The sequence below is a fragment of the Protopterus annectens genome, chromosome 8.part0, assembly GCF_019279795.1.
Source record: "Protopterus annectens isolate FY-2018-M chromosome 8.part0, PAN1.0, whole genome shotgun sequence".
Classification (NCBI taxonomy): Eukaryota; Metazoa; Chordata; order Ceratodontiformes; family Protopteridae; genus Protopterus; species Protopterus annectens.
In genome coordinates, this window is record NC_056741.1 from 999,497,757 (window position 1) to 999,522,830 (window position 25,074).

General features: G+C 48.1%; 1 protein-coding gene across 1 annotated transcript in view; it reads right to left on the reverse strand.

The window, feature by feature from the left end:
* LOC122809192 (beta-1,4-galactosyltransferase 3-like) overlaps positions 1 to 11,561 on the reverse strand; it is a 974,722-nt gene extending 963,161 nt beyond the window's left edge. Inside the window, exon 1 of the mRNA XM_044080500.1 lies at positions 11,416 to 11,561. Coding sequence (XP_043936435.1) covers positions 11,416 to 11,483 — 68 coding nt within the window. The 5' untranslated portion in view covers positions 11,484 to 11,561. The remainder of the gene's footprint in view (positions 1 to 11,415) is intronic.
* Positions 11,562 to 25,074: the final 13,513 nt, after the last annotated feature.

Below are 25,074 nucleotides of genomic sequence, written 5' to 3' on the forward strand. Positions count from 1 at the left end.
AGAAGACAGGGAGGTTAATGGATTGATTAATGTTTGCTTCAGAAGCTACCTTAGGAAGAAAGGACGGGTTGGTCCTGAGGTAAACACGGTCCGGATGAAAGGCCAAGTAAGGAGGTTTAGCTGATAATGCTTGAAGCTCTGAAACTCTCTTGGCCGAAGTAATGGCTACTAAGAAGGCGGTCTTGAAAGACAAGAATTTCAGATCTACCGCAGCCGCCGGTTCAAAGGGGGGGGGGGCGGTCAAGGCCTGGAGAACTAAGGAAAGGTCCCAAGGAGGAACCGCTTGCTTTACAGGGGGCCTGAGAAGAAAGGTACCTTTAAGCAAAATCTTACACAACTTGGCCGACATCAGTGGATTGGAGTCATGACCAATGTGATAATGGGAAATTGCCGCAAGTTGTACTTTGACCGTGGAACTGCTGGCACCATCGTTAAAAAGAGTGGTTAAGAAATCAAGCACCAAAGGGAGAGGAACTGTGAAGGGGTTTAGGCCTTGCCGCTCCGCCCACAACGAGAACCATTTCCACTTGTTGCGGTAGACTTTCCTAGTGGATGGCTTATGAGCTGCCACCAGGATCGCCTTAACAGGGGACGAAATACCAGGAGTCCTGATCAAGAGTGGAACTGGAGCAGCCAAGCGGTCAGCTTCAGGTTGTCCAGGTTCGGAGGAGATAAGCGGGATGGATGAGATATCAGATCCGGAATGGGATCTAGAATCCAAGGAGGATTCACGGAGTGAGACCTTAGGAAGGGGAACCATCTGTCGAGGCCAAAACGGAGCAATGAGAACCATTCTGCACCAAAACCGAGAGGCTTTCTGAAGAACTTGGAGCATCAGAGGCAAGGGGTGATAAACATAAAGAAGACCGGGTGGCCAAGCATGCACCAGAGCATCTCTTGGGGAACCTCTGGGAGGAGGTATTAGAGCGAAAAGACTGTCGCACTTGGTGTTTGAGGGAGAGGCAAAAAGATCGCAACAAGGAGTTCCCCACCGTGCGAATATGCATTCCGCTACTTGAGTATTGAGAGACCACTCGTAAGGGGTGAGAATGGTGCGACTGAGTTTGTCCGCCAGGATGTTGGACCGACCCGGAATGTGCGTTGCTATGAGAAAGCGGTTGGTGGAGATTGCCCATTCCCAAACTCTCATGGCTTCTCGACAAAGAGGGTAAGACCTGGTTCCTCCCTGCTTGTTGATATACCAGACAACCGACATGTTGTCCGATTGAATCGCAATTGTTCCCAAGGGAAGAAAGGCCTGAAGTGCTAGCAACGCTAAGAGCACTGCTCTCATCTCTAGAACGTTGATATGCAGTAAGGTCTCAGAATCGTTCCACGTGCCTTGGACGGTCCGGCCTGCAAAATGCCCCCCCCCCCACCCGAGGCGGGAGGAGTCCGTGGTCACCGTGGCGAGAGGGGGAGAAGCACAAAATGGGCGGCCTCCGTGGAGATCTGGAGAGTGAAGCCTCTAGATGTTTATCACATTACCCCTTCTTTTTCCTACCTCTCATTTATCCTCATCATACTGTACTGATTAGAATGCTTTTGAATTGTGAACTTAAATGTTTTATGTTTTTACTCTGTACAATCTTTTGTATTTTATATTTGTATGCACCTAATTTTTGTCTGTATTGGAGCTTTTCTCCCCAGGACTCCATTGAAAACGGGTTCTTTTGGCCCAATGGACTATCCTGGTAAACCAACTGCAAATAAAATAAATAATAAATAAATAAGGAGGGACCGCTTGTAAGCCTTGCTGATCGCAATGGGATGATGCATAGGAAGAGCAAGATACGACCACTGTACTAGGAGTGTCCACTGGAGGATGCGCATATTGAACCTGGCGAGAGGAAGAAGTGATATAGCAGCCGCCATGGACCCTAGAGCCCTCAGGACCAACTCCGCCGGAACTGAGCTTGAGTGGAGAATGGCCCGCACCTGGAGTTGCAGATTTTGAACTCTGTCCACAGTGAGGAAGGCTTTTAATCTCCTTGTGTCTAACCTGGCACCTATAAAATCTATGAACTGCGTGGGTGCTAAGTTGGATTTTTTTGTGTTTATAGTGATGCCCAGACGGGGAGCAAGATGGAGAAAGGAGTCTCGCGCCAATAGAAGTAGATGCCTTGTTGGGGCGGTAAGGAGCCAGTCGTCCAGGTAGGGAAAGACCTGTACCCCCTGAAGCCTCAGGTGGGCCGCTACCACTGCTAATACTTTGGTGAACACCCTGGGGGCTGTGGTGAGACTAAAGGGAAGGACCCGGAACTGGTAGTGACTGGCTCCCAGCCGGAAGCGGAGAAACCTCCTGGGCGCCTGTCCATTAGTATATGGTAGTACGCATCCTTGAGGTCTATGGAGCACATCCAGTGATTTTCTCCCAGAAGGGGGAGAATAGACTGCAGAGTGACCATTCGGAACTTCTCCTTGGGAACTGCCAGGTTCAAGAGTGAAAGGTCTAAAATTGGTCTTAGATCCCCCGTCTTTTTTGGCACTAAAAAGAACCTGGAGTAGAACCCTGATCCGATCTGGTCTGGGGGGACGGGCTGGATGGCTCTTTTCTTTAGCAGATGGCCAATTTCTGCCAAAGCGGCCTCCCACTGACCGGGTGGAACATCGGGGAGGGACTTCAATTTTGGCAAGTGACGAAAGGGGATACGGTATCCTCTGGATATGATCTGGAGAACCCAGCGGTCTGACGTTATGGACTCCCATGCCGCCAGGTGCTCCGAAAAACGTCCCCCGACTGCCTCCAGAGTGGAGCAGCCGGGAAACCCCTCAGGGCTGCTGCGCGGGCCGTTCAGAGAAGGGTTCTCTGGACCCGAAGTTCCTGGGAGCCCCTCTGCCTCTAGGGCGGCGTCCTCCCTGTCCTCCTCTGCCACGGAAGGACTGGTTGTCCGGAGCAGGCTGGGATTGCTCGACTTCGAACCACATCTTCTTCTGACCCTTTTGGTTCCTAGAATAGGGCCTCTGGGGTGCAGAGAAGTGGATTCCGACGGCAGACAGCGTCTTCCGTCCTTCGCTCTGGGTCAAAGTGTCGAACAGTTTTGCCAAAGAGGGCAGAACCATCGAAGGGCGTTCGCAAATGACGCTTTGAAGGGCTCTGAGAAATCGCAATGACGGAGCCAGGCCTGACGTCTAGTAACTAGGCCTGCCCCTGCGGCTCTAGCGGCGCCTTCCATAGCATGGGAGAGTAGCCGCATAGAGGTATTGGTAACGGACCTGAGATTGGCCATGCGGGTGGAGTGCAGCACTTTGTCCTCCTCCGACATGGACTCTGGGGGGGATGCAGCGTATTCTTTAATAAGATCGCGCTGCATCCTAATCACATGTGCCAGATAGTTCAGCGCCCTTACAGAGAAGGTCGCTGAACTAAACATCCGCTTCCCCAAGCGGTCCATCATCCGAGACTCCTTGCTCGGGGGATGGACTGAGGGACTCTCCTGAGCAAGTTCCCTCTTGGTGGCCGCCGCCGTCAACATGGCATCTACCGGAGGCCCCTTATTCCAATAGGCACGGTCAGCCGGGGGACTGAGAATACGGTCGGGCCTTTTAGGGATTGGCTCCATGGTGTCCGGTTCCTCCCACGCCCTGGTGGTAATGAGGTCCACCAGGGGGTCAGCAGGAGGGGACACCCAAGAGGTAGACGGGCCCGCTTCAAATGCCTCCAAGAACACGGACTCATCCGAGGAAGACTTGGGGGCAGACCACCCCCCCTTATGCGGAGCATTTCCATGATGTCTCCAAATGAGACATCCTCGGGGGGTGACCGTGGGGAGCCTTCCCCTTCCTCCAAATCCGTGTCTTCCGTGAGAGACTCGGGAGTCAATGTGCCTCCTTTGCACGTATGCTTGCGGGAACATCCTCTGGGGGCTGTCAGAGGACTCCTCAAACAGTAACCTGTTCCAGGGAACAGCTTGGGGCACAGGAGCGGGCTGTCCCAAGGGCCGGATGGTGGAAGCCTGACCCAGTGCAGAGGGAGCGGGGACGGAGCGAAGTGCGGGGTCCGGAGACCCTCAACAGGGCCCTCTACTACATCAAAAGCCGAAGGGAGCCGACCTCGACCAAAGGATCCGACAATCGGCTCCCCTCGGATCCGAGTGGATCGGAGCCGGCGCGGCGCGGATCCGAAGGACAGTGCGCTCCGACACAGACAGCGCCGAAGGAGCACTGATCCCCTGGATCCGGCTCGGATCCAGGCTCCGAGGTCGGATCCGGCACTCGAGGGCAGGGTCGGATCCGAAGTACCAAGTACTATCGGCGCCGACCCACCCCCGGCTCCGAAGCTGCTCGGCTCCAACTGCTCCGAACCCGGGTAGCGGGTCGGAGAAGGAGCAATTGGTTTGAAAAAAGGGGTCGAGCTCCCCTCCAGAGGGGGGGGGGGGGAGGCAAGAGCACTCCCATCTGCATCTGGGCCTGGATGAACCTTCTCATCATCAGGTCCAGATCAGCGTCTGACAGGCTGTAAGTTGATCTCGACGAGGCTACCGAGGTAGGCCTTGAGTGCCTCCTCGATAGCCTTGACGGAGATCGGGTCTCCTCCTCCTCAGGTCCCGGTGAAAAACACACTGGAGACCGGAGCCGAGGAGGGGGAGAGCCAGCAGACAAGGAGGCCGGAGGAGAAGCCCGCTTGGCTGGCGGGGCCGAAACAGAGGTCTCGGCCCGCCGCTTATGGTGCTTCTCCCTCCGGTCCTTCTTCCTAGCTTCCCTCTCCTCCGAGCCACTACAGGGAGGTTGAGTCCCAGGAGGAGGAGGGGGAGCCGGAGAGGAGATAACCGTAGAAACGGTTACCCCCGAAGGAGCGGAGGCCGGAGCCGAGTCCGGTGGCAAAAGACCCGCTAAGACAAGCTTGGACCTCCGCTCCTTTAATGCCCTGGGGTTGAACCCTGCACAAATGGAACATCCAGATGTGAGGTGCTCAACCCCCAGGCATCTAACACACCGAGTGTGGCCATCAGCTGGGGAAAGCTTATGGCCACACTCGGAGCACTTGGAAAATACAGCTTTGGGCTGCTCAGACATCCCAAAGGCAAAAAAACAAGGTTACTAAAACTAGTTAAAGTAAAGTAACAAAACCACTCAACAGGCCCAAACACACACTACGCTACCAGCGAGGGGAGGGATAAGTAAAATTAAAATTTAAGACACTAAAAGTATAATATAAAAGGGAAACCTACACTTCCACACAAAACTTTCAAAAACAAGCACTTTAAGACTAAAAATTTCACTTAGCTGGAGAGCTTAGAAAACACAATCTGGTCACCATGCGTGGCAAACGAGATCTGGGGTCATGAGGGTAGAGCAGGGCATTATGGGTGAGGGGAGGAGCTGGATCCATAGCTGGTAAACCATGCCGGTTCGGATCCGATATCGGATCCATAACCCCACAGGTTGCAGACAAATGAATCTCCTACTTCAGATATACAGTTTTGTACCTACCATAAATGTAGATGTTCGAGGATCCACATTGCTGCAGTCATAACCTGTGGGTAGTCCGCTGTCCTCAGTCGGCCCGAATACCAAAGAGTTATGCTAGCGTCGGTCATGGGCGCCCGGAGCTGACGTCAGTACGCAGTAGTACTTAAGCGCATGACCGACGCCATATCCTCAGTCTTTCTTGCCCCAGATGTCAGAAGGCCTCAAAAGGAAAAGGCCAGAGCCACAAAGGGAGAAAATAATAATTATCCCCAAATAACAATAACAACAAACAATAACCACACCCCCAAACCCAAGAGGGGAAGGAGGGAGGGAAAATAGGACTGCAGCAATGTGGATCCTCGAACATCTACATTTATGGTAGGTACAAAACTGTACTATGTTCTTCGTCTCACATTGCTGCAGTCATAACCTGTGGGTAGAATCCCAAAGCAAAGGAAAAGGGAGGCTGGCAAACTAAAAAGCATTGGGGGCTGCTAACATGCCCTGTAAGATTGCGGTGGCAAACCCAGCCCTGGACTTAGAGAAAAGAGGGAGATGGTAATGTTTAGTAAAAGTATGAACTGAACTCCAAGTAGCTGCTTCCAAAATATCCTTAGTAGCTACACCCCTCAAAAAAGCAGTAGAAGTGGCAGTAGCCCTAGTGGAATGAGGTCTAATCCCAGCAGGAACATCCTTCCCATGATGAGAATAACAAAAAGCAATACAATTACCAATCCACTTTGAAATAGTCTGCTTAGAAACAGCTTTCCCTTGTGTACCCAAAGCAAAAGAAACAAATAACTGTTGTCTGTCTGAACTCCTTAGTTCTGCTCAAATAATAACGTAACTGCCTGTGTATATCCAAAGAGTGCAAGATTTTTTCCCCTTTATTTTGGGGATCAGCATAAAAGGTGGGCAAATGGATAGACTGGTTCAAGGCCACATTAGAAATCACTTTTGGCATGAAAGTAGGGTTAGTACGCAAAGAAACTCTATCCTTATGGAATATCAGAAAAGGTTCAACTGCCATGAGAGCCTGCAATTCAGATACCCTTCTAGCAGAAGTAATGGCCAACAAAAAGGCAGTCTTCCAGGATAAAAACGTTAAGTCAGACGTAGCTGCAGGTTCAAAAGGAGGCAAAGTAAGCTTCTCCAACACAAAATTGGGATCCCAGGAAGGAGTAGGAGCTCTACGTGGGGGTCTTATATTTTTTGCCCCTCTAAGAAATTGCTTAAACAAAGGGTGAGAAAATAAAGGAGGGTCACAATCATAGTGAGCAGAAATGGCTGCAGCATGAACTTTCACAGAAGAAAATGACAAACCCTTGTCTAGTAACTCAGTAAGGTACTGTAGTGTAAAACTCAAATTAGGTACCGAGACATCAAAGCCCTTTGTTGTGCTCCAAAGAAAAAACTCTTCCATTTATCAGCATAAACTTTTCTAGTGCTTGGCCGCCTAGCTTCCAAGATGACATCTAAAACCTGCTGAGGAAGCTGAGAACCCACAGGCTCTAAAACAGAATACGCCAGGCCGTTAGATGCAGGGACTGCACCCTGACATTGAGCAAATGACTGCTTGACTGGGACAACAAGTGAGGAAGCTGTGGCAAAGGCCAAGGAGGCTCCTGAATTAAACTCCTCAGCAGAGGATACCAGTGCTGTCGTGGCCAATCTGGTGCTATTAAAATCATGCAAGGCCTGTCCCTCCTGACCTTCAAGAGAACCTTGGTAATGAGAGGTAGAGGAGGAAAAGCATAGACGTGAAGGTTATTCCAACTGAAAGATAGAGCATCCACTTTCCAAGCTTTTGGGTGAAACATTTTTGTGCAAAATTTTGGTAGTTGGAAATTTAGAGGAGAAGCGAACAGATCTATGTCTGGAGTTCCCCAAGCCACTGTCAACTGATGAAAAACCTGAGGATCCAATTTCCACTCGTGGGGATCCACAATTTGTCTGCTCAATACATCTGCTAGGGAGTTCTGTGCTCCTGGCAGAAACCGTGCTTGAAGAGTGATGTGCAAACCCAGAGCAGTCCCCCACAATATCATAGCTTGTCTGCAAAGAGGGTAAGAATGGGTCCCCCCTGCTTGTTGATGTACCACATGACTGTAGTGTTGTCTGTTTGTATCAACACCTGTCCTGGTTGAAGTAGGCCCTTGAAAGCCATCAGGGCAAACTGGACTGCTAACATCTCCTTCATGTTGATATGCAAATGCTGTAGTTTGGGAGGCCACGTGTCTTGAAATCCATTTCCCATTGAAGTGTGCTCCCCAAGCCAGGTCTGAGGCATCCGTCGTTAAGATCTGACTCGCCTCTGGTCGGGTCACAGAGAGTCCCTTGTTTAGGTGACATTCCTGTGCCCACCACAAGAATTCCTTCTGGATGCAAGGTATTATCGGAATGACAGTGTCCAAATCGTGGCAGTGTTGAGTCCATACACTTTTGAGATACCATTGTAGCTTCCGCATATGCAGTTTGGCATTGGGAAGTACCAGAATGCAAGATGCCATGAACCCCAAGGCTTGAAGGACTGTCCTTGCAGTCAGCCTGGACAGTACTGATAATTGCTGGAAGTATAGATGAAGAGTTCTTTGTTTGTCCGGGGTCAGAAAGGCCATCTGAGAGGCTGTATTCAGTCTCACACCCAGAAAGCACATGTCCTGAGAGGGTACTAGACTGGACTTTGTTTCGTTCACAGAATACCCTAGGCACCTTAAAACTGCCATTACATACTGTAGCTGTTGAAGTAACTTGTCTTTGTCCTGAGCAAGAATCAGGCAATCGTCCAGATAAAGATAAATTTGTATTCCCCTCAGTCTTAAGAAAGCTATTACAGGAGCCAGAACCTTTGTGAACACCCTGGGCAGTAGATAAACCAAAGGGCAATGCAGAGAACTGATAATGAGAAGTGCCAGCCCGAAAACGCAGGAATCTCCTGCAGCTGGGCCTGATAGGAATGTGAAGATAGGCCTCTTTGAGATCCAGAGTTACCATCCAGTGATCTTTGCCTAGCAGAGGCAGAAGTTGCTGTAATGTTAACATCTTGAACTTTGGAATGTCTAGGTACGTATTGAGAATGGACAAATCCAGAATTGGCCTCCAAGTGTTTCCTTTCTTTGGCACTAGGAAAAGACGAGAATAAAACCCTAGGCCTTCTTCTGACGGAGGTACCACCTGGATAGCCCCCATCTGTAAAAGCAAAGAAATTTGTTCTTGAGCCTCCAGCCTTTGCTGAGGAGGTACATCTGGCATGCCTTTGAAAGGGGGAAAAGTGTGAAAATAAAACTTGTAGCCTTGAATTATTATGTCCAACACCCATTTGTCCTGGGTGACCAAATGCCAATTTTGTTTGAAAAGTGCCAACTTTCCTCCTAGAGGAGCTGCCAGAAAGGAAGGATCCGGCAGCTGGAGATACAGGTCATTGGGTCTGTTTACGAAAAGGCTGACCCCTGCCCTCACCAGAAGATTGTGCAGGAGAACTCCAAGTCCTAGGTCTGAAAGAACCCTGAGCGTGAGCCCTGCCCCTACCACGCCTAGACCTGCCCTTAGACTGAAAATCTGAAGAAGGGTAAGACCATCCTCTTGCAGGCCAATTCCTGCTAAACTTAGGGGGCTGCACTTGCAAAAATTCCTTAACTGTCTACATAGACTTAGCTTTGTCTTCCATCTTTTTCAAAACTGACTCCACAGGGGAACCAAAAAGAACTTCAGATTGAAGGGGAGCATCCAAAATCCGAGCCTTAACATGCTCTGACAAATTTTGATCCTTAAGCCAGGCATGTCTACGAATAACTGAACCAGTAGCAGCTACCCTGGAAGAAGCCTGAAGGGCATCGAAGCCACACTGCAAGGCATGTTTACCAACTTGATCTGAAGCATGAACCAAATCCTGCAATTCCTTACACTCTATACCCTCAGATAAAGCATCTACTTTAGATTTTAATTGACCTAACAGAAAGTTCTGATACTTCAGCATGTGGAATTGGCAATTTAAAGCCCTCATAGCCAACGTAGAAGAGGTGTACACTTTTACCCCACCTATCCAACACTCTAGAATCTTTATCCAAAGGAACTGGATTCTTAACCACAGAAGCCCTGACACCCTTAGGCCCTTGAATAATAGTTTCTGGGTCAGCTCTAGGGCTCTTATACAAATATTTATGTGCCTCTGGAACTCTGTAATACCTGTCTGGCTTGACAGGGGCAGGGGGTAAAGAATCAGGATGAAGGGAAGCTTCAGAAAAAACATCCTGAACAACATCTAAAACAGGGGGAATAGCCAAAGGTCTATGTTGTGGCAAAAACAAAAATTCCCTAAGCCTCTTACGAGAATCTGAAAAATCCTGACCTTCCCACTTGAAATGCTCCCTCATGGAATGCAAGGTTTCAGAAAAGGAAAAATCCTCTGGAGGTGAAGCAGAAGGACAGGAATCCTCTGCATCCGAATCAGAATAGGGAGGAAAATCCTGAATATCCTTAGCGGAGGACTCAGAGTAATCAGAGGAATGTTCCATTCCCTCTAAATCTGTCTCCACCCCTAGGCCTCTTCTCTGGAGGGGGCATAGAACCCCTGATCAAGGTAATCAAATCCTCTGCCATTTTCAACATATGCTTTTTGGGAACAGAGCCCGAAGATCCAGGGCTGTGGCCCGTACTAGAAATACCAGGTCTAGCCTTAGCAGGGCCTTTAGTGACTGAAGTAGAAGGCCTAATAACCTTTTGTAAGGGAGGAACCACAGTAACTTGAGAAGCACCCTCGGCCTGACCTAACTCCTGAGAGGCCAACTCCTGCAAAAGTAAAGGTTCCGCCCTGGGATTCAGCCGAGACTTCGGCTGGATCCACAGATTCAACCGTAGATTCCATAGAACCGGTGTCCGCAACGGACGACTCCTCCGGTTTAGACCTTAAGGATTTATCTTTTCGCTTTTTAGCGGTAGCGGGTGTCGGAGGATCCGACGGCATGTTGTAGTTACACCGCTTACCGAAAACAAGCCTAGCACAGTCTAATCTGCGTTTAATTGTGCGCTTATTAAATCTAGCGCAAAAGCGACACCCGACTACGTCGTGTTCGGCCCTAAGCAAGGAATAGAGAGAGAATGATAGTCCCTATGAGGTATCTGTTTCCCACAAGAAATACAATTATTAACTTTTTCTGACATCCGGATTAACTGAGGCAAGAAAAGACAAAAATTTTCCCCAACGGGGTACTTAGCCCAACTGGTCTTCGGTCTGAAACTCGAAAACTGAAAATTTCAGAACGCCGAACGGCACTTGCAAACGCTGCTTCTGCTTCGGACCACGCGGCAAGAAAGACTGAGGATATGGCGTCGGTCATGCACTTAAGTACTACTGCGTACTGACGTCAGCTCCGGGCGCCCATGACCGACGCCAGCCTAACTCTTTGGTATTCGGGCCGACCAAGGACAGGGGACTACCCACAGGTTATGACTGCAGCAATGTGAGACGAAGAACATCCTGTCTTTTCGTCAGCTCAGCTCAAGTTGTCCAATGGTTTGGGCACTTGGAAGGTGCCCTAAAGCTTTGGAAGCTGGCAGGCTTTTACATCCTTAGCAGGATATAACCCCCATAAAACTCAGGCAACTACAACAGTGATCATTTGAATGTCTACTGTTACGATAAGTTACTTACATAATTGTACTTTCCTCTTCATCCTCTGACTCCGAGGAAACTGAATCTCCCTGTGGAGGATGTCCCTTTTTCTTTTGTCAGAAGATATTCACTTCATGAAGTCCATAAAATCTTGCACCAGCCTGATGAGGTCCTGAGGTGAAATGTTTGCACTTGGAGCCCTTTACTCTTCAAGTAGCAGCAAACCCCATTTTCCTGAAGGAGAAAGCAACCTACCTCTGTAAAAATAAATCACTGCATTTTCCCATCCTCAAAACAAGAGGAAAAAGTTTTACAACAGTTACTTCATCACTGGAAGGCTTAGCAGACAAAATATATATTAAATAAAATTAGTGACCAAAGCAGACCAGTACCGGACAGCAATGTCATCGTCCTCTCCTCCCCAGCCCCAGTAATTGTTTGGGAAACCATTCATCTTCATGTACTGTTCTGGAGTTAATGCCGACACACCACCAAAATAGGTCTTGTATGGTAGCCTGAAAGAAAAAGATAGGCATGACATTTAAAAAAAAATAAAATTAGCTGTGTATTCGCTAGACTGACTAACATTCAAGCTGAAAGTATAGTTGTGTAAAACCTTACCATTAACAGCAGATGTCCCTCTCTTCATTGATGCAGCCTCAAGGATGGAATTGGTATCCAGTTCTTTGAAAAAGGCACCAGAAGCAGCAATAGCTCTGGTAGAATTAGCCTTTACAGAACAAAGACATTTACCACAAAAGGTGTAACAAAAAGAAATGGCATTAGAAATCCAGGAAAAATATGGTTTGTTTAGAAACTGCTACACCCAAAGACCTGGGATGAAAGGAAAAAGTTGCTCAGATTTGCAAATGGCCTTAGTCTTAGTCTATGCAAATCCAAGGTGTGAAGAACCTTTTTACTTGCAGAGAAGGAAAAAAGCGTGGGGGGGACAATAAGACTGATTAACAGACAACTCATTGACCACATTGGGCATAAAAGGAGGATTATTACAAAGAAACACCCTGTCCCTGTGAAAAACTGAAATAGGAGGAACAGCAATAAGAGTCTGAAGCTCAGATACTCTCTTAGATGAAGTAAGGTCTTCCAAGTTCAATGCATCAAGGAAGCTGAAACAGCAGGCTTAAAATGAGGCAGAGTCAGTTTTTCAGGAACAAAAGTGTAACCCCAGGAAGGCAGAATAGGCTTCCTGGGAGGTGTGATATGAAGGATGCCTTTAAGAAATTGTTTGACCTCAAATCTAAAGGCTAGAGGAGTCAAGAGCAGACAAGTAGAAATAGCTGAGACGTGAGCTTTACCTAAAGAACCCAGCCTCGAGCAATTCATACAAAGACATATCAAGAGGGATCCCCACTGAAAAGTGATCCTGTTATGAGAAAGGCAAACAGAAATGTCTTCCATTTGGAAAAATATGATTTCCTGTTATTGGGTTTCCTATCCTCCTGCAGAAATTAGAAGTTATGTACCTACCATAACGTTCCATGCTAGTTGTCTTCTCTCGCCTTCTTTCTTGCTGGATGGGTATGGATGGGTTCGGAGCCGATCCTCGGCTCCGACTCGGCACTAGCTAAGCTCGAGAGTCACTTTTACCAGCTCAAGCAGCCCCATATCCCATGATGCAAGGCGGTAATTACCCAGATCTCGTTTGGTATCTAGAGGAAAAACTGCCTATAAAACTTTCCACCAAGGAAAGAGAAACAACTAACCTAAAAAGGCTGTAAAGGGAAACCAGGTAATCAAGGCCAAGAACTAACTGGTGCCCAAGGAAGAATCTTCCAGAGAATAGGGAGATCAAGGTCTGTCCAGGCTAGGGGGACAGGATGGAGGGACGCAAGAAAGAAGGTGAGAGAAGACAACTAACATGGAACATTATGGTAGGTACATAATTTCTAAATGTTAAGTTGTCAATCTCGCCTTCATTCTTGCTGGATGGGACCGCGTCCCTAGCACCTCTATCCTGGGTGGCTCAATGGAACAGACTCTTGAGAACTGTGGAACCAAAGCTTGCCCTGTCCCTGGAGGCCAAATCCAATTTGTAATGAGAAACGAAGGTATGAGGAGTGGCCCAAGTGGCTGCTGCACAAATAGTGTTTAAGGGTAGCCTAGCCTGAAAGGCTGTAGAAGTGGCTAGACCTCTTGTGGAATGTGCTTTAGGTTTTGAGCTCAGTTGTTTGCCCCTAAGCTGGTAAATGTCAGAAATGGTGGAAGATAGCCATCTAGATAAGGTCACTTTAGAAACCGGGAGACCTTTTTTATTTTCAGCATAAGAAAGGAAGAGCTGATCAGACTTCCTAAATTGCTTCGTTCTGTCCAAGTAATATCCGAGTTGGCGATGAACATCTAGGTAATGTAATTTTTGTTCCGCCCTGTTAGAATAATTTGGAAAAAATACAGGAAGATCAATGGATTGGTTTAAATTGGTCTTAGAAGCAACCTTGGGCAAAAAGGATGGATTGGTTCTCAAGGATACTCTCCTTGTGGAAGACCAAATAAGGGGGACGAACAGAGAGGGCATGAAGTTCAGACACTCTTCTAGCCGAGATCATAGCGACTAGAAAAAGTGTCTTCCAAGAAAGAAACTTTAATGAACAAGAAGCAGCCGGTTCGAAAGGGGGAAGTATCAAGGCTGTCAGCACTAAATTTAGGTCCCACTGTGGTGGAGGATCCTTGACAGGGGGTTTAAGAAGGAACACTCCCTTGAGGAAGGCTTTACAAAGTCTGTGGGACATAATGTTGTGGTCTGCAAATCCGACATGGAAATTTGAGATTGCTGCCAACTGAACTTTGATTGTGGAAGACGAAGAACCTGAGTGAAAAATTTCCGCTAGAAAATCCAAGACTGACTGAATAGGGGCAGTAAAGGGGTCTATGTTCTTAGATTTTGCCCAAAAGGAGAAGCGTTTCCACTTGCTAGAGTAAATCCTCCTGGTAGAGGACTTAAGAGAAGCTACTATGATACCTCTAACGGGGTTAGAGATCATAGGAAGCCTGGCTAAGGAAGGAAGTGGAGCAACCAAGCTGTGAGGTTGAGGGAAGGAACGGACCGGACCGGTGCAGTTGACCCGACTGGTGGGTCAGAAGATCTGGAGCTGGGTCCAGATGCCAAGGCTGCACCAAGAGATGGCGATGAAGGAACGGGAACCAAATTTGTCGAGGCCAGTAAGTGGCAATGAGAATCATTTTGGCTCTCAAGATGGTAGCTTTCTGGAGTACTTGTGGTATCAATGGAAAAGGAGGAAAAGCATAAAGGAGTCCCCGGGGCCAATCTTGGGTAAGAGCGTCTCTGGGGGGATGGCCCGGAAGTGGGAAGAGAGAGAAGTCTGGGTATTTGCTGTTTTGAGGTGTAGCAAAAAGATCGCAGCATGGACGGCCCCACTTCTGAAAAATCTCCTCCACTATGGATTGCTTGAGAGACCACTCGTGAGGCACGAGTACAGCTCTGCTCAATCTGTCCGCTATTATGTTGGTTTTCCCAGGGATATGCGTTGCTACCAGAAACCGATGAGAGGAGATCGCCCATTGCCAAAGTCTGAGAGCCTCTCGACACAAGGGATAGGACTTGGTTCCGCCCTGCTTGTTGATGTACCACACCACGGACATGTTGTCCGTGTGAACTGCAATAGTTCCTAAGGGAAGAAAGTCGTTGAGGGCTTGCAACGTCAAAAGCACTGCTCTCATCTCTAGGACATTTATGTGCAGGTGGTATTCGAACAGTTGCCACGTGCTATGAACCATCCTGCCCTGATAATGCCCCCCCCCCCCGATCAGGGAGGCATCCGAAGTGACCGTGGCTACCGGGGCCAGGGGAACAAATGGTCTGCCCTGATGGACTAGAGGAGAGGAAATCCACCAGGATAGATGGTTCTTGCAGGTTTGTGTCACCAGGATCTTGTGACGTATGGGAAGCTGCTGGAAGGACCATTGTGTGAACAACATCCATTGTAGGAGACACATGTAAAAACGGGCCAGAGGAAGAAGTGTGATGGCAGCCGCCATGAGGCCCAACACTTTCAGGACCAACCTGGCTTGTACCCTTTTGCTGGCAAGGATGATCCGAATGTGGTTTTGGATATCTAGGATTCTCTGACTTGTTAGGTTTGCTGACATCCGAGTAGTGTCTAGATTTGTGCCTATAAAGGTAATAGATTGGCAGGGTGATAAGGAGGACTTTTTGAAGTTGACCGAAATTCCCAGCTGACTGCAGAGGCGTAGGGTGTAATCTCTGGCTTGGAGAAGTTGATGCCTGGTGGTGGCTGAGAGGAGCCAGTCGTCGAGATACGGAAACACCTGGAATCCTTGACGTCTCAGGTGAGCCGTGACCACTGCCATGCATTTGGTGAACACTCTGGGGGCTGTAGTGAGACCAAAGGGCAGGGCTCTGAATTGAAAATGACTGGTCCCCAGCCGAAAGCGGAGAAACCTTCTGGAGCGTCTGTGGATTTTTATGTGATAGTACGCATCCTGAAGGTCTATGGGGCACATCCAGTTGTCTTTGCCCAGAAAAGGCAAAATCGATTGAAGTGTGACCATCCGAAAACTTTTTTGACAGACTTGTTGAGCCTGCTGAGGTCTAATATTGGTCTCCAGTCTCCCGTCTTTTTGGGAACCAAAAAGAACCCTGAGTAGATTCTGGACTCTAAATGGTCTGTTGGAACTGGCTGGATGGCCCTTTTTTCTAGAAGCTTTGAAACCTCTAGTTTTGCAATTTCCCTTAGACCGGGTGGAACGTCTGGAAGGGAACTTTTCCGAGGGAAGGGGCTTTCCTCGAAAGGAATCTTGTAACCCTCGGATATGATCGACTGTACCCATCTGTCTTGAGAGAGGGAAAACCACACTTCTGGGTACAGCGACAATCTCCCCCCGACTGCCTCCAAGGGTGGACAGTCGGGCAACACCTCAGGGATGCTGGAAGGGCTTGTCAGAGAGGCTCTCTACTGCCCTGGTTCTGCGGACCCCCTCTGCCCCTAGGGCGGCGTCTATTGTTATTACCCCTCTGCCTCTGGGGGTAAACTGACCACGTGCGTCCGGCATGACTCCCTGAGATTTTCGGAACCACATCTTCCCTCCCTTCTGACCTTTGGGATAAGGCCTAGAAGGGGTGGAGAAACGGACTCCTATGGCAGAGAGTCTTGCCGTCTTGCTCGCACCTGGTCAAAGTGTCCTTCACCTGAGGGCCAAACAATGTTGACCCATCAAAGGGAGAGTTTGTGAAGGACGCCTTAAAGGGGTCTGCAAAATTACAGAGCCGCATCCAGGACTGACGTCTGAGAGCCACTCCTGTGCCTGCAGCTCCACTCGCCCCATCGGCTGCATAAGAAATGAGCCGCATGGAGGAGTTGGTTATGGAATTAAGGATTCCCAGCTGAGAGGCAATCTTTTCCTGAGCCCCTGCTGCTGAAGGATCCTGTACTACTTCACCTAATTCTTTAAGGATGTCCCTTTGAAGTCTGGTGAAGTGACATAAATAATTCAGCGAACGCATAGCAAAGGTCGCTGAGGAAAACATCCGCTTACCATACCTGTCCATGGTCCTAGACTCCTTGTTAGGAGGATGGACTGTAACGGAAGGATCTGCAAGTTCCTTTTTGGTGGCAGCCGCCACCACCATGGCATCAACCGGGACACCTTTAGTAAGAAACTGCTTTTCAGCGGGGGCCGTAATAAATTTTGAAGGTCTCCTGGGGACTGGTTCCACCGAATCAGGAGATGCCCATGCCTTTCGAGCTATGACCTCCATGAGAGGGTCGAAAGGTGGAGACACCCAGGAGGTGGAGGGTCGAGATCCAAAAGCCTCCAGGTATACCGATTCATCCTCGGAGGTGTTAATGGAGGGCCAGTTCCCCCTCTGTTTCAGGAGCTCAAGGATGTCTGAAAAGGAGACATCCTCAGAGGGGGATCTTGGGGACCCCTCTGACTCATCCAAATCGGTATCTGATGTTGTAGACTCAGGGGAGTCTAAGTGCTTCTTCTTGCAGGTCCTCTTATGCGAGGGTTCACCTGAAGGATCAGGAGAAACCTCAGAAGAGGAAGTTCTTCCCAATGGGGAGACCTGGGGCGATGGATCTCTGGGTCCGGGAGCAAGAGAGCGGGAAGAGGTATCTACAGGCACCGTAGAGGGAGGAGCTAAAGGAACCGACTGCTGACTGAGCTCAGGGGCTAGCACACTCATCACCTCGAAGGCTCCACTCCCAGGGAGGGCAGAGAGATCCCGCTCCGAAGAAACAGGGATCCCCGGTCCCACCGAAAGGGAAGGCTCCGAAGCAGATGTCGGGGCTGAGCTCACCAAGGCCGAAGCTCCAAGAGGGAGAACGGGGTCGGACAAGGGTCCGATGCCACTCGCCCCCTCGGAACCGACCAGGGAAGCCCGATGCCCGGATCCCTCCAAGGAAGGTCTCAAGGAAGAGATAGGAGTCGAGGATGAGAGCCGAAAGGTGTGGTATCGGCTCCGAAGCAGCAACAGTCACGGTACCAATAATCTCCGGCTCCGAACTCTGTAGGAGAGTTGAAGGAGGAATTTCAGGAGGGTGTAGAATAGCGGTCGTCTGTTGAGACGGGCTATGGAGCATTTGGGCTAGTGCCTGTGATTTTAATAGCCTACTCACCACTCTCTCTAAGTCATGGTCTGATAGCCTGGAAGACCTCGATGATCGGCTCCGATGGCTCCACTCCGAAAGCAGGGGGGAGGCTGGAGCCGAGTGTATAGATTCCAAAGAAGGAGATCTAGACCTCTTTTTGGACGGAGCCATCGGAGCCGAAGAAACCTCGGCTCCAGGCAGAGCCGATGACTTGTCGGCTCCGAGTGGAGACAAAGATATCTCGGCTCCAGCCGGAGCCGAGACATGCTTCGACGCTAGGGGGTGTCGGCTCCAGCCGGAGCAGACACAGGTGCCGAAGCCAGGGTATCGGAGCCGAACGGCGCAGATGCTGAAGCTTCCAACAAGGAAGGATCGGCTCCAGATGGAGCTGATGTCAACTCCGGCGGAGTCGGAACCAAGACCACAGACTTGGACACCGAAGCCTGGGTCCTGGAAGGCTTAGAGGGCTTCCCGGAGCCGACCTTAGCCGGGGAGCTCTCAGGCTTAAGGAGACCCCTGAGGATCAATTTATTTCTACGTTCCTGCAGGACTCTCTGGCTAAAGGAATGACAGATAGCACAGGAGTCCTGCAGGTGTAGGGGTCCCAGGCAATAAATACAAGAAGTGTGACCGTCTGTCAGAGACATCTTCTGACAGCACGAGTCACACTTCTTGAAACCTGAGACCCTAGTATCTTTGGACATGTCGGAGTCCTAAAATACACACACACACACACACATACACACACACAATCAGACAGAAAGACACTAATAAACAAATTAGAACTGTAAGACACAGCTGTAAGACACAACACCCACACCTAAGGAAAATCCTGACAGGAACTGTAAGGGAGGGTAAGGCCTAAGGCCCAAAACACTAGAAACTTAAGAATAAGGGGATGAGGATAAAGGGTATGGAGCTAAGTGAATAGGATTCACTAAAAAAACTATAAAGAATAAAATTTAGGGAATTCGGTCTAAATTTCTTCACAAATAGCAATATAAAATCACTTACCAGGAGCTGGTAAAAAAGATGACCTCATTAGCGAAGCGGCAAACGAGATCTGGATAATTACCGCCTTGCATCATGGGATATGGGGCTGCCTCGAGCTGGTAAAAGTGACTCTCGAGCTTAGCAAGTGCCGAGTCGGAGCCGAGGATTGGCTCCGAACCCATCCATACCCATCCAGCAAGAATGAAGGCGAGATTGACAACTTAACATGTACAGTTTTGTACCTACCATAAATGTAGAGGTCCGATAGGTATGCATCTGCAGTCCTTACATATGGGTTGTCCTGCCTCAGGCAGCCCTTCGGTCGGCCGGATTCCAAAGTCTGGGTCCGGCGTCGGCTGATGTCGCCCTTTTCCCCGACATCAGAGCGCCTGGGGTATAAATACGTCAGCCGACGCCATCTTCCTCAGTTTTTCTTGCCCCAGATGCCAGGTGCCCTCTAAGGAAGGCTAAATTTGGAGAGATGAAAAAATTCCAAACATGCACAGCAATTAAAAAGCAAATACACCATAAAAGATAACCCCAGCTAGCTAAAATGAGGGAAGGTACCCAAAGAATACTACAGAGGGGTAGGAGGGAGGGAAAACCTGACTGCAGATGCATACCTATCGGACATCTACATTTATGGTAGGTACAAAACTGTACTATGTCCTTCAAGGATGCATCTGCAGTCCTTACATATGGGTAGAATACCATTGCCAAGCTGGGGGTGGTAGGACCTAGGAAAAAGATGGTGTAGCTAACATGCCCTGCAGGACTGCAGTAGCAAAGCCTGCTCTGGATCTGGAATATAAAGGCAAGTTGTAATGCTTGGAAAATGCATGCACGGAGCTCCATGTAGCAGCTTCTAAAATGTCCTTTGTAGCCACCCCTCTTAAGAAGGCTGTGGAGGTGGCTGTTGCTCTGGTGGAATGAGGCCTGATGTTGGCTGGCACAGCTTTTCCATGAAAAGAGTAACAGAATCGAATGCAATTTCCTATCCATTTTGAAATTGTCTGTTTGGAAATTGCTTTTCCTTGTACACCAGCTGCATATGCTACAAAGAGTGGGTCAGTTTTTCTGTAAGTCTTAGTTCTGTCCAAGTAGTAGCGCAACTGTCTGTGAATGTCCAAGGTATGCAGATGTTTCTCTCCTTTATTTTGTGGATTTGGAAAGAAGGTAGGCAGGTGGATAGCTTGGTTCAGTGAGACCCTGGATACCACCTTTGGCATGAATGAAGGATTGGTTCTCAAGGAGAGACTGTCCTGATGAAAAATGAGAAATGGCTGTACCGCCATGAGGGCCTGTAACTCAGATACTCTTCTTGCTGAGGTTATGGCCAGAAGGAAGGCAGTCTTCCAAGACAGGAATTGTAGTTCTGAAGATGCTGCTGGTTCAAAGGGAGGTAGTGTTAATTTTTCCAACATGAAGTTAAGGTCCCATGTAGGCACTGGTGGTGTCCTTGGAGGGTTGATGTTTTTTATCCCTCTTAGGAACTGCCTTAGCAGAGGATGAGAAAATACAGGTGGATCAGTGTTGTATTCTGCTGAAATTGCTGAAGCATGAATTTTTATGGAGGAGTAAGAAAGGCCATTATGGAGCATTTCAGCAAAGTATTCAAGGATATGTGGAATGCTCATCACTTTCGGATCTTGACCCTTTGCGGTGCTCCAGGTACGAAATCTTTTCCATTTTGCTGAATATGCCCTTCTTGTGGAAGGCCACCGAGCTTCCATGATGATATCCTTTACCCTCTTGGATAGCTTATCCTGGCGAGGAGTCAAGGTATTTTCCAGGCTGTCAGCTGCAAGGTTTTTAGGCTGGAGTGCAGGGTTTTGTACTTGTGCTGTATCAGAAGTAGAGACCATTGTGGTAGAGGCCATGGTTTCATGCGTGACATGCTCTAACAGTGGGTACCAGTGTTGTCTTGGCCAGTCCGGAGCTATCAGAATCACTTTTGGTTGCTCTGTCCTGATCTTCAGTAAGACCTTGGTCATTAATGGTAGAGGTGGGAATGCATATACTGTTCGAGCATTCCAGCTGAAGGAGAGGGCGTCCACTTTCCATGCTTGAGGATGGTATGTCCTTGTGCAGAATTTCTTCAGTTGATGGTTGTGGTGGGAGGCAAAAAGATCTATGTCCGGCCTTCCCCATGATTGTGCTATCTGAAGAAAAATGTCTGGGTGCAACATCCATTCGTGTGGATCCATGATGTTTCTGCTTAGGCTGTCCGCCAGTACATTGTCCTTTCCTGGTACGAACTGGGATTGCAGCTCTATATGGAGTTTTAGGGAAAGTTCCCAAAGGTTCATTGCCAGTCTGCAAAGAGGGTAGGAATGGGTACCTCCTTGCTTGTTTATGTACCACATAACTGTGGTATTGTCTGTCTTTATTAGCAGGTGACCTTGATGCAGGAAGTGTTCGAAGGCCTCGATTGAATGTATCACTGCCAGCATTTCCTTTTGTTTGATGTGTAGGCGCAATTCTTTTTGTGTCCATTGCCCCTGAATGCATCTGCCCTCCATGTGCGCTCCCCATCCATGGTCTGAGGCGTCCGTTGTAATGGTTTGGCTGATATGTGGCTTGCTGAAAGGCAGACCCATGTTTGACTGGCATGCTTGTGCCCACCACAGAAATTCCTTTTGAAGGAATGGAATGAGGGGGATCAAAGCTTCTAGGCTGTGACTGTGTTGGGACCATAGACTCCTTAGGTACCATTGTAGTTTCCTCATATGCAGCCTTGCTTGTGGAATCAGAAGAATGCAAGATGCCATGTAACCCAGGGCCTGCAGGATTTTCCTTGCAGTCAGCTGGGTTTGTGTTGTCAGTTTTCTGAAATAATCCGGTAATTGTTCTTGTTTTTCTTCTGTGAGAAAAGCCATTTGGGTGTTTGTATCCAGTTTTGCACCCAGAAAAATTATTCATTGGGATGGGAACAAGTCTTGAATTCTGAATGTTGACTGTATATCCCAAGGCCTGTAGTAGGTGGATGGCATAGTTCAAGTGTTTTACCAATGTTTGCTGGCTGTCCGCTTGCAGTCGTCCAGGTATGGGTATATTTGAATCCCCTGAAGTCTGCAATGTGCAATTACTGATGCCAGGCATTTCGTGAATACTCTGGGCACAGTAGATAAGCCAAAGGGCAATGCTGAGAATTGATATTGCTCTGAGCCTGCAAGAAATCTGAGGTGTCTTCTGCAACTTTGTCTGATAGGGACATGCAGGTATGCCTCCTTGAGGTCTAGAGTTACCAGCCAGGACCCCTTGCCCAACATGGGAAGGAGTTTCTGTAAGGTCAGCATTTTGAATTTTGGCACGATGAGATAAGTATTCAGTGCGGACAAGTCCAGAATAGGCCTCCATTGCTTTTCTTTTCTTGGAACAAGGAATAGTCTGGAATAAAATCCTTGGCCTTGTTCTGTGAAAGGAACCTTTTCTATTGCCTTCATTTGCAGTAGATTGGAAATTTGCTTGAAAGCCTCTGCCCTTTTGATTTGGTGGCAGGTTTGGCATTCCTTGTCTTTTTGGTAATGTATGAAAATGGAATCTGTATCCCTTGTCTATTATTTGCAGTATCCATTTGTCCTTTGTAATACTGTGCCAATTTTCTGAGAATAAAGATAGCTTTCCGCCCAAAGGTGCTTCCATTTGAGCCCTGGTTGGCGGAGTCAAAGTCAAGTCATTGAGATTGTCCTTGTGCAGCATTTGTAGGTCCTGCACTACCTCTCTGGTTAGGAGGCTGCCATTGACGTCCTCTGTAGGAGTCTCGAGCTTGCCCTCTACCTCTGGCACGCCTGCTTTTGCCTCTTTTAAATCTTTGTCCGGAAAGGACCAATTCTTAGAAGTCCAATTTCTGCTGAACCTTAGTGGTTGGACCTGGAGAAAATCTTTAACTGTTTGTACTGATTTAGCCTTTTCCTCAAATTTCTTTAAAACCTCTTGAGCCGTGGAACCAAATAACTTTTGTTTTTCAAGTGGTGCATACAGAAGCTTTGCTTTAACATGATCTGGCAGAGTTTGCTCCTTCAGCCAAGCATGCCTACTAAGACTGCACCTGTCATTGCTGACCTACATGAAGCTTCCAATGCATCATAACCACACTGTAAGAAATGGTTGCTAACCTGCTGGGAGTTATGCACCCGATCCTGAAGCGCCTTGCGATCTAGAGGTTCAGGTGAGGTTAGTTTTTTATGCAGTTCATCTAAAAGATACTCTTGATACTGTATCATATGGAATTGACAATTTAAAGCTCTCATAGAAAGTGTGGAAGAAGTATACACTTTTTTACCCCATCTCTCTAAAGCCCTGGATTCCCTTTCAGAAGGGAGAGGATTTTTAGTAGTGGAGGTTGTAACCCCCTTAGGGCCCTGGGAAATAGTTTCTGGGTCAGCAGAGTGGCCCTTGTAAAGGTATAGATGTGTGTCCGGGACCCTGTAGTACCTGTCGGGTTTGACAGGAGCCAGACGAAGGGAGTCAGGGGAAATACTAGACTCAGAGTACACATCTTCTATAACATTTAAAACAGGAGGAATAGCCAAAGGTCTATGCTGAGGTAAATACAAAAAGGTCCTTAACCTCTTCCTGGAATCAGAGAATTCCTGGCCCTGCCATTTGAAATGCTCTCTCATGGAGTGAAGGGTCTCCCCAAAAGAAAACTTTTCAGGGGGGGAGGCAGAGGAAATAGATTTCTCTGCATCAGAATCCTCGTAGGCCGGAAAGGCCTCCTCCTAGTAGTCTGACTGGGCAGAGTCATCAGAGGTCTCATCCGAAGACTGGGGATCAGTCTGCTCAACCCTGGGCCTTTTTTCCTGGAGGTGGTTGAGAGCCCCTGTCTGGATGTGGCTGGGAGCCCGTGATTAAGGAAATAAGGTCTTCAGCCAAACTTAAAATTTGTGAACCAGTGGAGGATCCCTGGGGAATAGCCTTGGGAGGGAGAGGTTTTGGCTGTTTAGCAGCTTTAGCACGTGTAAAGACCTTAATGGACATGGATACAGGAGGCCTGGCTGCCCCATGTGCTGGAATAGATTTATCAACAGAAATGGTGTCTGATATTTCCTGAGCACCGGTTTCAGAAGGAAATTCTATGACCGACCCAGTGGCGGCCTCCGGTACCGAAGTTACCGGCTGTGCTGTGTCGTTGGTCGGAAGCAGTAAAGATTCGGCTTCAGCAGAGATCGAGACACTCATGGGTAGGCCTAGGCGTGGAGTCGGCCGAAACTGCGGACTTCGTGTGTCGGTCCTTTTCCTTGCATTTTTTGGGTAAATGAGCTGTCGGAAGCTCCGACGGCATGATATAACTGAATTTATCCCCAAAAAATTCCTCTGCAAACTCTGCCCGACGCCTAAGAGTGCGTTTATTGAAGGAAGCACAGGCTGTACAGGCCGAGACGTCGTGGTCTGGGCCTAGGCAGGGTAAGCAGTAAGAGTGGAAATCCTTATGAGGTATTTGTTTCCCACAAGTTAAACAATTATTAACTTTAACTGTTTGATCTGACATCGGCTGAGGCAAGAAAGAGTCCCCAACGGGGTACTTAGCTTTTTTGAAGACTTCGGTAGCTGAAATCACAAGAGCTGGCCAACCGGCACTTGCGAACTGCTTCTGCTTCGGGCACCGTGCGGCAAGAAAGGCTGAGGAAGATGGCGTCGGCTGACGTATTTATACCCCAGGCGCTCTGACGTCGGGGAAAAGGGCGACGCCGACGCCGGACCCAGACTTTGGAATCCGGCCGACCGAAGGGCTGCCTGAGGCAGGACAACCCATATGTAAGGACTGCAGATGCATCCTTGAAGGACATCCCAAAGCACATCCTCAGAAAAAAGGTACCTAAAAGAGACATCCCAAAGCACATCCTCAGAAAAAAGGTACCTAAAAGAGATCAAAACCCAATCACCCACAGGATCAGTTGGAGAGGACAAGTGAAAATGGATAAGAAAAGTAGAGTTGTGTACACTTACCATAAAATGTAGATGTTCAAGTGTATTCACTGTTGCAGTCATCACATTTGGGTTATCTGCTTGCAATAGCCCTCAGTCGACCTGATTAACAAAGTCTTGGGTCCTTCATCGGTTGCTATCTTCTTCCGTGACGTCAGGGGTATAAAACATGCAGCAGACGCCATTACATCAGTTTTTCTTGCCCAAGATGTCAGGTGCCCCCTTAATGGGAAGCAAAAAAATCATATTATATATGTGTATATATATATATATATATATATATATATGTGTATATATATATATATATATATATATATATATATATATATATATATATATATATATATATATATATATATATATGTATATATATATATATATACACACACACATATATATATATATATATATATATATACACACACACATATATATATACACACATAAATATATATATATATATATATATATATATATACACACACATATATATATATATATATATATACACACACACACACACACACACACATA